The sequence below is a fragment of the Camponotus floridanus genome, unplaced genomic scaffold (genome assembly GCF_003227725.1).
Source record: "Camponotus floridanus strain SB8 unplaced genomic scaffold, Cflo_v7.5 scaffold52, whole genome shotgun sequence".
In the NCBI taxonomy this organism is placed as follows: Eukaryota; Metazoa; Arthropoda; class Insecta; order Hymenoptera; family Formicidae; genus Camponotus; species Camponotus floridanus.
In genome coordinates, this window is record NW_020229681.1 from 1,310,725 (window position 1) to 1,328,430 (window position 17,706).

Consider the following 17,706-nt stretch of genomic DNA (forward strand, 5'->3'; position numbering starts at 1 on the left):
CGTGCCAAAAATGCGTTAATGTTTGTAAAGAGAAGGAATTTTCATTTTATTTGAAATCTTTCTTCCCATAGTTATACGTGTGTGCTTTCACGACAGCCGGATTTCCCGGAATATTTTCTCACTCCTGACGTAATGAAATATATACAGCTAAATCGACTTCCTGTTATTCAAGTAGACATATTAATCTCACAAGTGCCACTTTTTCCCTTCTCATAACTAGAAGTGGCACTGTCCCCGACGAGTTTATTAATCCGATGAGCCATGAGTGTAGAAATACGCAGTTGAACGTCGGTAGATTTATCACGCCAGTGGACGAAGACGAATGTCCCGCAGCAATTAATGACCGCTACTCCTCCACAATAAACAAAAGCACGCGCTGAAAGAATCATTGTTAATTTGATTTGTTGTTCTACGATCGCAAAATGTGATTATTAATTAAATAAGTTCAAAATTAGATTTTAGGATCTGATGGAATATATATTAATTATAATAAAATATTTTTTTTATCTAAAGATATTTTCTCGGTTTTTCCTTCGGTAATTCTCTCGATAAGATTACAATATAATCCACGCATACACATAGAAATATTGTTAATAAGAATGGAGATGGAGAGCATCGCATACGCAGTGTTTATATTGCGCATTCATTTTCATTTAATTGAATTCGTGGCGGGTCAAGCGCGAGAACTTTAAATTGTGAGATTATCTTCGAAATCCAGTCGCTAAAACTTAAATCCTGTAAAAAGTCTTTCTCGTTTCTATTATAATTCTTTCGTCGCTTCGGTTATCTGTAAATTGATTAGCAAAGTCTGTTTAAAAAGTCGACTTTAAGTGTTGCGTAAAGACGATTAAAGCATAGCATCGGAAACTTGTTAATCTCGTTGAAAAATTGTAGATAGGTAGCAGTATAGCTGAATTATGATCCGCGGGAAGGGGTGGGGCGAAATTACAACGACTATAACTACAGTTCGCGCTCGTTTCAGACTTCACAAGCGCAACCGTTCAAATTATTTCCTCGTTCTAGGGAAATTACTATCGTGCACTTTTTGCCGAGGTTCTTTGCATCTTTCCCGCCGACGTTATCCGACGGGCGACCGGTACGGCCCTTCCGGTAATTTGCTTTTTCCCTCCTGGTTCGCTTGCCTCCTTTCTGCAGCGTGCTGCCCGCTACTCTTCCTCTTTCTTGAAAATTTAATCGCGGAGCCGCGACGTCGCCTTTAATGCGATTCTTCGCCGCGTTCCTTCTTTTACCTTGCCTCGTTTTACCGAAGTTTTATTTCATGCCGCCGACATCTGCCGACGCGAGACTTTCTAAAAGAGCCATCCGCGTCCGTTGCGGTTAATAACGGCAACCTTCTTCAAAGGACACTCGGTGAATCTTACGGAAAAAGAAGACACACGCAGATACACACTCACGGAGATACATACACGGTGTTTCGAAACTGCCGCATCGATCGCTTAATATCACCAATGCCATCGAGAAGCCAGAATAAATCGGTTTTCGATATTAACGAATGCCATTCCATAGATTGGTTAGCGAAATTAAATACGTTCTCCAGTTTGTATGGAGCGGAATCACGGTCTAAATTTTGCAATCGTAAGCTGAATACGAGAACCAATTTCGACTCTCATTCAATTTCGTCTTGCTTCGACTCACCGTTCAAATACGTTAACATTTTAATCATGCTTACAACGAAACGTATAATATATTACCTAGTCAAGCCAGTCGTGAAATTATGGATTATTACAAGACTTTTGCATTTTTTGTAAATCCATCATATTCTCCCTTGATTTTCGTAATTTGATGAGAACATCCTATAACGACCTCATAAAGTACGGAATAAATACTCATCATCAATATTGATCAGAATTTAAAGAGATTAACATAATTAATAATATATTGCATAGCGAGTACTCAACTTTTACAATTAATAAATTTGATTTAAACGATATAAATAAATTCTTAATATCAAGCATTATTAAAATTTATTTGTATTCAAACATAACATGTACATCGTACGTATACGTGTATTTCATATTGAAATATTGATATATAAAAAACATGGAACAGTTATATTTTATGATGTTACTAAATGTGATTAAAAAAAATATTAAAGTTGAGTATTTTTTCGCTCTTTCATATTTTTTATTCTCACTTAACTATATTTCTACAATGCTCACAGTCGAAATCAACAACTCAAATTACTGTCTGCTCGTTTCACGTCGAATCAAATTACTTAGCCGTTGGCAGTACATAGGGTCGTAATTGCGAAGGAAACTTCTCAAAAGATGCTTAAGTTTGATGAAACTTTCTCTCTCTTAGGCTCGTTCTCAAATTTACATTTTCCATGTTCCAGCGAAGACGACTTTGCAGTCTACGGCGACTTTTACCGATGCACTGCCATCGGCGGGTATAATTAAACTTGTCGCGTATCCTTTTGGGACACCGTGTCTATTACTCCAGAATGGCTCGCGCACAGTAGCCGAGTACTACGCCGTGATCTATACCGACACGTTCCATAAAATTTCATTACCCTTTCGCGGTTCGTTAACATGCGACTACTTTCTGTTGAGCAGGAGTGAACGGATGCGCCGGACAGAATTGGCCCTGGAATGGTAACCGTGGCACGGCGATAATAATGGCCGTCGCGGCGGCTACCCTGTTCCTGATGATGACGTCGACGCTGACGATGACGGTTCCCCGTAACATAACGAATGTACCGGCGAGGAACGAGCCCACGGTTAGCAGGTAGCTCGCCCTTCATGAAGATATCACTGCCACTGTCTGATCTGATTACATCGTCCATGTAAAACCTAGTAGTCTAGGGCTTCCAGTTATGTATGTTACTATGTATAGAATAGATAGTGGAATAACGATGATTTTTATTCTCTCGAGGAGCCTAAACGCGGAGAAGATTGGCGTAACGCTAGCGAATCGATCGCAAGACTATCCATAACTCGTATACTGTTACTTTTGAACGTGTTGTCTTTCGATGTAAATTGTTGATCGCTCTACTAACGAAAAGAGGGAAATAAATGACGGATAAAGAAACGTTCGCGTGTCGAGACACAGACAGAAAAAACGGCTATCCTAAAGCAACGAAGTGAGCATGGAATCGTTACAAGCCCACGGTTAGCAGGTAGCTCGTGGCCTTCATGAAGATATCACTGCCACTATCTGATCTGATTACATCCAAGTAAAACCTAATAATCTGGGGCTTCAAGCCGTGACAGCAGCTTCATTTGTGTGATTAAAGAATGACAGTTTCGATAGGAGAAGGAAACACGATGGAGATTCGACTTCCGTTCACGTTTTCATTTGAATTCTCCGACGAAGTATAAATGAAATATTTATTAGTGATCGGAGTGTTCACAAAGTGTCAAATATAGATTATTCACAGGGGTAACTATAATAACTGATATATATATAAATATATATATATATAAAATAACGTTAGCGCAGTAACGAGCGGCGTTCTGCTCAATATTCGCTCCTTTTATGATGTCCGACAGAAAATGCATCAAGATAGGTACTGATTTGTAATCTGTACAAATTGTAATAAATTATAATACGAACTGTATATAAGAGATCTCCTGTCTTATTAACTCATCGTCCCTGCGCGACTTTACCTAGTTTAATAATTTCTTTTATATATTTAGTAGAAGAATCCTTTTTCGAAGCATGAAATAAATTCAAAGGTAAGTTCATTTTATATATCTACATTATCTTCGTTGAGTGTTATGTCTTTTCATGCAATAATCGTCTCATGATCGTCTCTATACATGTGTTTGCTGTAGCATTTTCATTCAAAGATTTAATATTCGTATGTATATATTTTACTCATATAAAATACTCACAATCAGGTAGTAAAGTAAGCCGGAATAATTTCAGATTCGTATGCTTTTAAGCCTCAATCCAGAAGATGCTTTCAAACTTTCATACCTTCAAAGCGAGTTGACATTGACTTATTCATTTTACGCGAGTACGCGCGCGTTTACACGAGACACTCTTAGCATTCGCATCATGATGGCTTAGCATAAAAATAATTATCAGTCTGCTGCATCAAAATGGAACTTTATCTTTACAAAAATGTTTTTGCATCCCACTTTCGCGTTTCGCAGAAAGATTTTAATCCTTACGACTACCTATGTCGATTCTAGTTGGACTATTTGCGCTCAGATCAAAGTGCCTGACATTTGAAAACGTTTCGTCCTCTTCGAGCAAGAATACACAAAGAACTATTCATACAGCGTGTTAAAATAAAATTTTAATTAGTTTGTATGAATAGAGAATTTCCCAAACTAAGAATATATATGACTTTTTTTATGTTTGTCATTTAAAAGATTATCAGCTGAAAATATAATGAAAATGTAATCAGCTTTCGTCTTTTTAAATATCAGAAGGTATTATTTTCGTGCAACTTTTTAATGTAGTTGCACAAATTTTTATAATATTTTTCAATTTTCCTCGCTATAATTTTCCAAGAAGATGCGGCGAGTAGTTTAAGAAGTCTTGCTGAAAGCCGAATGCAATCCTAGGAAGAGAAGGAAGAGAAGAGAAAGAAGAAAAATGAACGAAGGAGAAGAAAAAAGAACGAAGGAGAAGTCATGAAAGTAGACACGCATGAGCGGATTAACCACTCCAAAGGAATTGGCAAATTGCAGGAACGGGCTTATAAGCCATAAATTAGGTTGCCCGTAATTCAGCCTCTCCGCGAAACCGATGTATGACGGAAACTAGCGCTACACAGGGTGGCAGGAAAGACGAAAATGTAACTGAACTGCGATCGTTGAAATTGGCGTTAATCAAACACACATGGAAACGTAACATTACAGGTAACCATTCGATTTGTTGCCGAAATTAAAACTCGGCTACGACTATGTGCGGTATAAGCCACATGTGTCTGACGTATCGCACGTGCCGCACGTACGGTTCTACTACTTAACGTCGCGTGACACATGGCTCGCAGAAACCTTGATTCGAACTACTTGCTCCGATATTTGATATCGTTTCGCGTACTAGAATTATTGTTACACTTTTTGCATTATATTATATGTAAACAGTTCTAAATGTGAAAGAATAATAAATGAGATATATATCTATTATAGATTTGTAAATAAAACCTATTAACAATTTAGAAAACTATTTCAGAAACATGAATACAATGGTAGGTACAACAACATTTATAAAATTAATTAAATCTTAATTTTTTTTCTATTTTAAAATTTAATTGTATATATAATTAATATAAATAATATATATTTAATTAAATTACATCTATAATATTAATTTAATTATGAAATTAAGAATCCAAATGTAAGCTAAATTTATTGAAAAATATCTATGTAATATATAATAAATATATTTCCATGTAATGTATGTGTAGACAATTAAAAATTAATAGATTTATTTATCTCAATAACTTGAACGTTTCCTAATTAAGTTAATGTAACAATGTGTAACACAATACGTCTCTACTGTTCTGTTGTTTCTATTGTGCTAATAGTAGCAATAGAATAGCTCAGAACTTTCACAAGAATTATATCCCGGTGGTATAATATATAATTTGCATTGATATATACTGAATAGTTGACTACACACCTCTCTTGAGTATTACATCTATTTCAATAATTGAAGAATTAATACCTCTCCAAGAGTATTAAGGACAACCGCGCGCGAATACCTTGAAGCAGGTCTTATCGTAAAGCCCTGGACATCTTATCCGATGAAAGTTTATACCGAACTGAAACTATCTATTACTCTTAGAGTTCGTTGAATCGTGTTCCGGAAAGAAGAAGAAGAAGAAGAAGACAAAGAGGAACAGGGAAAAGCTGCAGATCGTCATTCCGATACTTAATCCACTCGGCTACGAGGCATCAAATTACTTTTAGTAGAATCTAAAAGCTTTGCTTTCCAAAAATGTCTTGTCATTTCATAAAACTGCCGTTGTACGCGATGTTGTTACACGATTTATAAAGATTAATGTTGTACTATTTGAAATGCACTTGCATCTCGTTTGTTCAACAATATTGCACATTATTATCATTGTCATGATATACATCTTTCGTTATAAAATGATGTATTTTACTTAATATCAGTGATATAATTTTCATTTATTTTTAATACTACAAATTTAATACATACACAGTAAAAAATAAAATGTTATAATAATAATAACATTTTTCACACGTCCCAGAAAGTCCACTCTAAGTTAAAATAATTCATTCATTGTATGTTACTTATTGACAAACTAAAAATGTTAAATAATTGACATAATACTTTACATTTATTTTTGTTATCATGACATTGAATGTAATGTAAAAATAATATACAAATTATAAAATATTAATTATAATATTAATAATTAATTATAATATTAATATACATATAAATTAATTAAAAATTACATGAAAAAATAGTTACAATAACTCGTAAAAAATGTTGAGGACATTAACATATAATTGTAATTATTTTAATTTAAATTATTTGTAATAGAAACATTTGATTTTAGTAAATTTAATTATTTTTTGTATGTCAAAGTTCAAGATTATTTGAAGATTCACTTTAACTTTTCTTAGAATGTTAAACTGACTTTGAGACATGTTGATTATTTAAAATGATTATGTTAAAAATATTCAAAATAATATTCTATTTCTAAGAGACATATACAAAGTATTATAAGTTATGAAGTTGACATAAATATAACACATGAAAAAGTTGTAAAAATAATAACATATAAGTTGTATATTAATTTTACATTAAAGTACTAATCAAAACGTGGTAACACAAAAAAATTTTAATTTATGGACATACAATTTTATACTATGTAATTTTAATACTACAAATATTATAAATTTTTTATAAATTCGAAATTTTATTTGCCGATATTAGAATCAAGTTTTTCGTTTCTTTTATTTACGAAGTGCTATAACTAAATATGGATGTTGTAACTATACACACACACACACACACACACACACACACACATTTAAAGAACACATACATATAAAAAACAATCGCTGCCATCAATTTACTTCGTTTACGCATAGAAATCGGAAAGCATTGGACCATCTCGTTAACGATTTCTGCAATTCAAGCACGCTTTCGATAACTGGATGCGTCAAAATCCGTAACCAGCGACAATAGTTAGAGTTCGTTACATTCACGTTAGTTATCTCCAAGCGATTAGTTTCGTCCAATTAAAGTCATATAACAAGAACGACTAAAGAATACAAATCCCAACATTTACGGCGAAAAATCTGACGATGTTGAAGTGTCCTAAAAATGAATTGTGTCAACGCGTTCTAATTGAAGTATAATTGGAGCATTGGCTACTTCGCTCTGATGCATTTCTGTAACAATATAAAAAATGTGATTCGTTACACATTGAATAATTCTTTTTAATAATTATTTCTTTCTTATCAATTGTCACACAAGAGAGAGTCTCGAAGTATAATACTATACTTTGTACTTAATTCCTAGTTTCATCCACAACGCAACTTGAATTGCTAGTTTAAGTCCTGATCTAGCACGAGTCTTAGGTCAGATTCGGTTAACGTGAGTTTCCATTGGCGAAGTTTGGTCGAGTTAAAGAGATCTAGCACAGTGAAGCAAGACGTTATATATTCAAACTGCGATATAACATGCCTCGAAATAGCGAGAGAAAACGAATCAGATTAACATGAAAATTAACATAAATGATGACACTCAATATATCGAGGATAATCTATTTTGATCAAGCCACAAGCGATTTTGATATTGCTCCAACTATTCTAGAATTCTAATCATAGGATGAATCTAAGTATAGTTTTTCATTTGCGCCGGAAAGATCGGTAAATATCATTGATTTGTTATAGCAAAAAGAGGTTGATGAACGAGAGACGAAATTGTCCGAAATGTAATACGTAGCGGAACAAAGAAAAAGAATCGCAGCAGAGATGGACGAAAGGAAAAGCGGCAAAAAGTGGCAAAAACGGGGCACGATAAGGGAAGCACGAACACGCAAGACTGCCGACTTGGCACGCTAGAAGTGAGAGGATATGGACCGTTTCCGTAAACCATCAAGAAATTGCATTAACATGGTTATCGCCGACAGCAAAGGCAGAAAATTCCCTTAGGATTCGTGCGGCTCCTCACTGCGGAAAAACTTCGTAAGAAAAAAAAGCGCGACAAGACGAGAAAAGTTGAAAAGTTAACGGTTAATAAGTCTCCTCCACTGAGAAATTTTACAACAAATATTTGTTTTCTCACTATTTGCATTTTTTACCGTCTCTCAAAAATTTTGAAAAACAATATTTATACAAAAAATATTTTTATATAAAAATTTGGAAGATTTAGAGATTACGCAGTCTAATAAAATTATATTTGCACTCGTATATTATCGGCAGCCTGTTTATGCAATTTGTACATAATTCTACTCTTTGCTTTAAATAAAGAATTGCAAAAATAATCCGCGAAAATGAAAGAACAACTGTCTTTCGATAAATCGACATGAAATTAATTCGAATATAAAAAGAATATTTAAAGAGGTGGTACGTCATTAAAATAGTTTAAACAAGGACAACGATCTGTATTCGAGAACATTAGCAGCATCGATTCCGAATCGGCTAAAATGCAAACGCAAACGATCCGTAATTGGCGATAAACTGTTCGAGTGGAAAAAAAATTAACGGACAAAAAAGGATCATGTGCGATCTTCCCTTTTCTCTGCCGCAAATTTATTTACGTTTTCCTCTTTCGCAGTTTTTTATTTTTTATCCCTTCAAGTCAGACAAATTAATCGCCCTTTCGGTAATTTCCGCTTTGCGTACTCCGATTTTAGCAAAGTAGAGCGTGGACAGTAAACGACTGATTGCGCGAGCAAAAAAAAGGAGGCTACGGAATAATCGAATTACCCAATTATGCGAAAATTTTTGTCCTCCGTCTGATTCATGCGTGCCGGCATTTAAAATTCATTAATTAATTACGTGAGGAAGACTGACCGCACGAGTGTACCGGACAAAAAAGTTCTCGGGCAAAAATGGATTCCGGCATATAAAAGTGCGACAAACTAGACCGGCCTGATGAGCCTTGATGATACCAACCATTTGCACTTTTAATTAAACGTCGTGACAAAGCAATAAATTGGTGTAATAAATTGGTGCCACCAGTTCAGACATTGTGTGGCGGCATAGATGATATGAATTGCTTGAGCAATGTAAAAAGTAAGAGTAAAATTAAGCAAATTAATTTTAAATTTAATGACGGGCAAAACTTTTACCTTTCTTGACACTATCGTTATTATTATGTCACGATATTTGTGTTGTAATGAGAAAAGAATAAGAAGACAAAAGTTTAATTAAAAGAGATGTATGCGCAAAGCAATTAAATTTATATCAATTGCAATATGTAAAATCAAATAGAAATAATGCACATCATGCATTATATTTGTTGAAATAACGAAATTGTCTGCAATTTCTCTCTCCTGTTAAACTTGTCGATACCAGGTTGCGGTTGTATGTATCAGAGATCAATATCATCGTGATTCTTTGTTTATTCAAAAACAAAAGAAGACAAATTCCAGAAAATAATGCAACATTATGCATCTCATTAACAAAACCGTTGTATATACGAGTCGCGTACCAATATAATAAAGAAAATGTTTGCGCGCATAATATTGTGCGAAACACTGCAAGACCGTAACTTCGAGACAAATCATGATTTCTGTGTTCCCCTTTTCTGTGTTTCCCTTTTCTTTTTACGAAAATAATAATGGAATAGCAAATATTAATATTCGCGCGATGCTCCGATAAATCCTTATAATATATTCAAATCTTTTTGCTTGTTTCAATTTTTATTCCATTAAAACGCAACGCGGCGATATGTCGCGCCGGTGCAAGTCGCGACGACACTATTAGCATAATAATTTAACGTGCCGTCGGTTCGAGAAATAACTACTTAACAAGTTAGACAAGCTTAACCTGCGAGAGAGATAAGGCAGGAACGGACATTCTTGGCACAATAAATTGAATCATTGCATATAATTTTATGTCCTTCTATTTTCCTTTTATTCTCGACTGTTTATTTTACGCTCGCTTCAGGAGCATAATACACTCAAACAAGAGTCTATGCATTTCGCTTATTCACTGTCAAAATCATATGAGTTTATAACAATCATATCGCAAACACATTTAAGATATATATATATATATATATATATATATATATATATATATATATAATATAGATTTGGGGTCGCTGACCGCTTTCGATCGTTTCGTATTGTCATCTCAAAATACGATCATAACCGACCGAAATGTACGAGTCGACAGTCATAATTACTTAACAAATTATTCGCGCGACAGACGCTTAATTAAATCGTGGAAGGCAGAACGGAACGTTACCCGCGCTAGAAGCTAATCCATCACGATTAGCAGCCGCTGTTTCTAATTTGACGCTCTCGACGTTCTCCATATACATACACGTGTCCGATAATGCCAGCGTGCATTTATCATCGGATTAATAGCGAGGTGCCTCCGCTATTACGAGACTCCGCGACTGGCTTGGCCAACGTTTATCACTGACCTATCAATTCGCATTCTACAGCTAGGTTCAACGATATGCTAGACACGTGTCATTTCAAGAAGCTTATATATAGCGCATATCTATAGCTAAATCTTATATAATCTGTATATCTCTACACAGTAAAAAATTGTGCGTCCATATGTTAAAATTTTCTTGTGTTGCCATGTTTTGATTAGTACTTCAATGTAAAATTATAACATATAACTTATATGTTAATATTTTCATAACGTTTTCATGTGTTACATTAACACTTTGTATATTTCTCTTAGAAATGGAATATTATTTTGAGTATTTTTAACATAATCATTTTAAACAATCAACATGTCTCAAAGTCAGTTTAATATTCTAAGAAAAGTTAAAGTGAATCTTTAAATAAGCTTGAACTTTGACATATAAAAATAATCAAATTTATTAAAATCAGATGTTCCTATTACAAATAATTTAAGTTAAAATAATTACAATTATATGTTAATGTCCTCAACATTTCTTACGAGTTATTGTAACTATTTTTTCACGTTTTCACATAATTTTTATTTAATTTGTATATTATATTATACTATATATAATTTGTATACTATATTTAATTTGTATATTATATTATACTATATATTATATTATACTAGATATTATATTGTATATTATATTATTGTATATTATATTTGTATATTATATTTTTACATTACACTTAAAATCACGAGAACAAAAATAAATGTAAAATATTGTATCAATTACTTAAGATTTTTAGTTTGTCAATAAGTAACATACGACGAATGAGTTATTTTAACTTAAAATTTAGAGTGGACTTTTTGGGACGTGTGAAAAATATTATAATTAACACTTTACTTTTTACTGTGTATCATTTAAAAGTACCAATTTTCTCGAAAGACATGCTTGCAGAGCGAAATGAGATATTTGCGGACAGGTAATTTTTATGTAGGATGAACGTAAATGGATGATTTTAAACTGTTATGATCAAGTAAACGCAGCTGCACAAAACACGAGCCTATTCATCTGTTATTACGAGCCAATTAGCGTCATGAACGTTTATCACTGACCGATCAAATTTTCCTATATTCAACGGAGGTTCAATGATACATCAGCGTGCTATGCAAGCGTCATTTCGGAGAGGCATTATTTTCCAAAATTATATCATTGTAACATTAGGTGATAATTCGCTCTATAGCCAATATAATCACACAAATTTCCCTCAGAGTGAGAATATGAATATATATGATTATGATGCATAATAATACACTCAAAATATCTTTCAATGTATCGATATTATCGATTTAATAAGTACGCGTATTAATTCCTTCATTGTCGGTTTCTGCACTTGTATTTTTCACGTTTAACAAACAATATTATTTATGCCACAAAATAGGTTTTATTTATTTCGAGACTCGAGAATATATTCATCAGAGTATGAGAAAACAATAAACCGCGATGAAAATTATATCAATGATTCTGCATAGAAATTTTATTTAATATCATCGAATATTGACACATGTCTCGTATGATCGACGTTTCTAACAGAGATTGATGGAAGCAGAGCAGAAATGCAATGTTCAACATATATTAATAATGTATACGCATTATATTTTGTGAAATGTACGTTGTTTATTTCCCCTATAAGTCCCCCCTGCGAAAAAAATGGAAATGCGATATCCTACTCTCTCGAAGGATTTCACGTTGATGTGTCGTATAATCGCTACGTAAAGCTCGCTTTAAACGATCTATAATTTAAAACAAAAATACATTGTATAATTCCCTATAAATGTGTGCATTCTGATACGTATTTTGCATATATATGCGCGTATTTTGCCTCTTGAAATATTTTCCGTGTCACGCGATGCGTAAAATTATTTATAGACATCTATTCCGGATTTTGTCGCAAATTATAGACTATAATACAAATGAAACCGAGCTTAGGAAGAAAATATATTTACTTCCGACTGCTTATAACGCCAACGTTCAAGCGGATTAATTATGAATGAGACTCGATATATATAGGGGAGAGATAGAAGAGGACTGTAATCAGCTGTAATCAGCTATCGGAGACATCTAATAGCGTGCGTCGAACAAGACGACGACCTTAGTTAACTCAACGACCGTCGCTATAACCGTTATCATTATCATTCCGTACGCCATGTAACGGACTATCTCGTTTCGTGCACTGGTGAGCGACGGCACCGGTAATATTGCAGTCTCACATAGGAGAGATCAGGCTTGGTTGCAGCGTCGACAATGGGCATCGACAATTAAAATACACGCCGGCATCGTTAATCTTCACGCATACACAGCAGCAGTAACAGCTTAATGCACATCCAGAGCACATGGATGGCGATACTGATGCGAACGGACTTTGTGTTGTTGCAACGCGATGAGGCAGTGATGAGATGACGCGCGAGCCAGACGCAGCACGTGTACAATAGAGCGAAGGGTTCCTGTTGGTGAACACCAGGTAACGTTTACAGGAAACATTCAAAACTATTTCACTTCAATTTCAATGAGTTCCGGGTATGCGTATTACAGAGCTTTGCCAAATAGCCTGCTATATACGTTCAGTAATTTTAGAACAAGTTTAGAAATTGTGAAACATTTCCACGCGGGAGATATTTCGATCTCTCGCCCGACATACATCATCGAAACTGTTGAAACGGTCGGGAAAAGAGTTGGATAATGTTCGGTTGAATTTTCCACGGAGCTCCCTTTAGTTTATTCGCGCTTCCAGTGACGATCTGTTTGGCGGAAACTCCCAAAGCGGCAGAATCTACCGCAAGTAATTGCGGGATTGCGATAGTCTTAAGCCAATCCTGTTAGTTCTTGTCTTATCCCGTCTTATCTTATTTGTTTTATCTGACAAGTAAGATAGGATGTCTCTCGGCGAATATTTCCGTCAGCAGCCGAGAACAGTATGCACATGCGCGCATAACAAGAACTTAAGTAAAAGGGAAATTCTAGTTTAATAATCTATTGTTTTTTCCAGATGTATTCTCTCTCGTCAAATATTTTCAAATTTATTACATTTTAATTAGTCGGATATTTTTGAAGATTTATTTCAAATATATTTTTTTATTAGTTTACTATTATTAATTGTAAGCAGTCACAATTTTGCTCTTCTTGTTGCATAATAAGCGTGTAATTATAAATCCAGATCATATAAATATAAAAAATTATTTTCTATTCTTTCTTTAAGTATATTTTATGTAAAAATATTTGAGAAAAAATATGTTGATAAACATATTTATTTTTTATACAATATTTTCTTTATATTATGCGAGAACCCCTGCAATATTACATCATATCGCGTAAGAGTTTAACTAATTTGCGAACAGGTGATTGAGACAATTGTTCTTTAAATGCAGATCGATCGCTAAGAATCATATGTGACATTACGCACGTATGAATCGTTACTTGAATCACGCTAATATTACACTACACGCTCGAGAAACGCGGGTATTCCATTCCGTTTATGAGCGAGCTCATACGTTAATTGGCTATTGCACAACACGCCGATACGTAAATGGAGTGGCCAATTATGCGACGATGTAAACAACAATCCAGCACAGATACTAGCAATACAAACGAAGCGATTGATGCACCGTGCAGATCTGTTCTCCTATCTCCTATCTGTCGCATCATGTCGTAATACTGTCAATGCTAATGCAACAGAGGTGACAGCAAGTGATGCTAAATAGGAGATATTCAAGAATTACATCGCCACTCTTTTCACTGCGGCTTTTCCGATTAATTTAGAATCAAGTTTAATTAAAGTCGAAAACTGCATTATAAAATATAATTAATTGATGCAATTAAATATTTATTTATCTTTCAAAAATATAATAACATATAATTATGTTATATTTTATAAATAAAATTATTTATAAAATATATTTATTATTAATTATTATTATTATTATTTATATTATTATTAATATTATTTATATTATTATTAATTATTATTATTTATAAAATATATTTTTATTAATTTATTATTATAAATATATATTTTAAAAATATAATTATATTATATTTTTAATATTTATAGTATAAATATTTAATAAGTAAAATTATAAATCTCTGGAAAATATTTTTTGTTTAGATATAAATTTTTATAAATTGTTCTAAAAACAAAAAAGCTATTTCTTGTATAAATATAATCTAAATAATAAGTTTCATAAATATTGAAATATATATATATATATATATATATATATATATATATATATGTTACAAGAAAATAAATAAATTTATATATCATACAAATTTATTTGTTATTGATAAATAGTACGCATTAAACATAAAAATCTGGATTGTGTATGCAATATTCGAAAATATTATTATATTAAAATAGCTTACTGTTTGCATATTCGATTTTAATTGAATAATTAATTAATACCGCTCATCCGGGATCGATCCATTTCGTGATGATCCGATAAATAGTTAAGAAATTTCAGAACAATAGAGATAATTTTTGATTCTAATACGAAATACAGTCGCGAGTTGAGTCAATAGTTGCATAAATAGTAGTAGTCAAGACACATTATATGGAACATTAGAAAATCACACAAATGAAATTTAGTATCACATACATATTCAAGCTTAAATTTCGGTCCTGCTGCGTTGTGACGGATAATAATATACGTCACATAAAGCACATGACGCGCCGTGGCCTTCCCCTTCCAGCCGCGCGACACAAGGACGGGGTGTACGTAAACAATCAGATCTCATGACGTGGTAGAACGGTATAAGCAGTCGACGTAGTAACAGCTCTGCTGCCACGAAATATTTAATGTAATAAGTTCAAAGAACATTTTATATCTTCGAATTTTAAATTAATTATTAACAAATGGTTAAGATATCACGGGTTACTTTAACCGCTCGATTTTGTGATTGGTATTATGTTCTCTCGAAAATGATAGCAAATTATATATAAATCGATAAAAAATTGAATCTAAGAAGGAATCTTAGAAGCATTATTAAACAAACTAAAAATCATTTGTGAAGAAACGATTCAATAAAATGATTCAACCCGCGTAATTAATTAACTCTCATGATTGATGATTCGTAAGTGTACCGAGGTTATTTATCAAAGCAATTATTTCGCACAATTTATACATTTTAAGTATAAATCAAAACGATGAGAAATAGGAAATATAAATTATTGTTTTATCGCGATTGTTTATAGTTGTGCATAATTACAGTTTCTTTTACGATGCTTTCGAATATATTTTGTTTGAAATTGTTTGTTCATTTAAACATATAATTTGCCAATTATTTTCGGATTGAGAAGGCATAAAATAAACAAATCGATCGATAAAATTCAAGCAAAAAAGCTAATATTATATCAATCATTTCTTAATAATTAGTTGAAATTTTAAAAATATAGAACATATATACATATATTTCTTTCATCAGTTTATGTTATAATACATTAAATATTTCATGGCTACAAAGTAAGTTATATTAGAGTTAGAGAGTTTGACTCTTGAGCGCTATTGTTTACACTTTGTTATTATTCACGCAGCATGATTCGAGTACAGAGAGCGGTTGTAAGACGCTCCGTACGCGTCATAGGTATTATAGGTTTTAATATTCAATCGTTCCTTACGATTATTAAAACACGTGAGTGCTCTTGTGTTCTCTCGTTAAAATATAATAAAGCGTGTATGATTAAAGTCGGCAGTACCGTGCAAAGTACGCGTGCGATCGTAATTAAGTGAGTGAGTGTCACAAGTGAGCAACGAAGGAGCAATCGGACAAGGATGATAGACTTGGGGAAGCATCGGCCGACAGCGGAGCAACTCTAAGATAAGCAGTTTTAACTTATGTAAGTAATTATTTTTTACTTGTAAAATTGATTGTTTATTTTCACGCTAGTAATTGTACACAATTGTATAGTGCAAGATATACTTTTTAATTTAATTTTGAGAAATATATTTAGAGAGTATATTAATAATAATAATAATTATTATTATTATAAAATTATTCTGCACGCAATTAAATTTATCCGTCTCTTAAATAATGTATCTCTCTTTTAATTAAATATTTAATAAATAAAATTACATAATTTTCTCTCTCTAAATAATATTTTGTTCAAGTATATCTTTAAAAGATCATAATTAATTTATGATAATTAAAAATCTATTTCTTAGATAAATAATCACATACATAAAAACATATATATACTCAACTCTGCATTTTATTAAATATATAAAATATAAATATTGTGGCGTTTTTTAAAATGCCTGTATGATGTATGAAAAATAGTTTGCTAAGAATCAGGGTTCGAAAGAGGGTTCTCATTTTAAACCGATATGGTTAAAAAATTCTTTCTTTTATTAGTAATTTATTATTCCTGAAATCCAATATCTAGGATGTATAATGATCTCTAAATTGTGTATCATATTGTTCAATGACGATATAGTCCTTTTGATTGATTCATCTTGATGAGAGACAGTATCATCGCGACCTTCGACAGTTGCAGCTGCGCTCGTCCCCGAGAATAATGTTCAAAAATGAAACATCACGATAGATAAAAAATACCGGCAGCTGCGACGCAAAATGTGCAGTAAATTGAACGGCGCCATTAAATTATCAGGACGTGAGGCGTTTCAGCGCTACTTTTTTTTAGTTCGCCAGCCCCTTTAACGCGAAATTATATTTCCATTACGCACGACTGTATTTAAGCCATTATGCGTGATCGTTGCCGCACTTTTCACTGAAACGCGATTAACCTAGATTCGCCAGATGTTCCGCGCAGGGCACGATTCATATCTCAGTCTCCTGACACTCTTGAAAATACGGATAATTATGAAAATGCATAAATCATTTGAGATGCACGGTAAAGATAGCCGAACGTTCGTGACTGTAAACTGTAGGAAATGAAAGCTGATATCCAATAATCGCTATAATCTTTAATTAATTCAAGATAATTTTTCCAGAAGGAATTTCAAGACTTTGATTATTTCGTATCGTTTCTTTTTCTTTGCATTTTTTTCTCTCGAATAACATTATTAAATGCGATGAAATTACGTCTTCTATCGTTGTAACTGCAATTTATAGAAAGGAGTCTTGCGTGCGCGCCGGTATCTTCTCGTAGATTTTCGCGATGCAGCGCACGGAGAAATAGCATCGTTACAA

At 33.0% G+C, this 17,706-nt stretch overlaps 2 protein-coding genes across 2 annotated transcripts in view; one reads left to right on the forward strand and one right to left on the reverse strand.

Moving 5' to 3' along the window:
* The window catches only part of LOC105247888, a 95,619-nt gene extending 92,528 nt beyond the window's left edge, over window positions 1–3,091 (forward strand). Inside the window, exon 6 of the mRNA XM_011252350.2 lies at window positions 2,577–3,091. Within this exon, the coding sequence (XP_011250652.1) occupies window positions 2,577–2,752 (176 nt within the window). The 3' untranslated portion in view covers window positions 2,753–3,091. The remainder of the gene's footprint in view (window positions 1–2,576) is intronic.
* LOC112639233 overlaps window positions 1–17,706 on the reverse strand; it is a 223,869-nt gene that overhangs the window by 123,195 nt on the left and 82,968 nt on the right. The gene's annotated exons all lie outside the window — the stretch shown is intronic.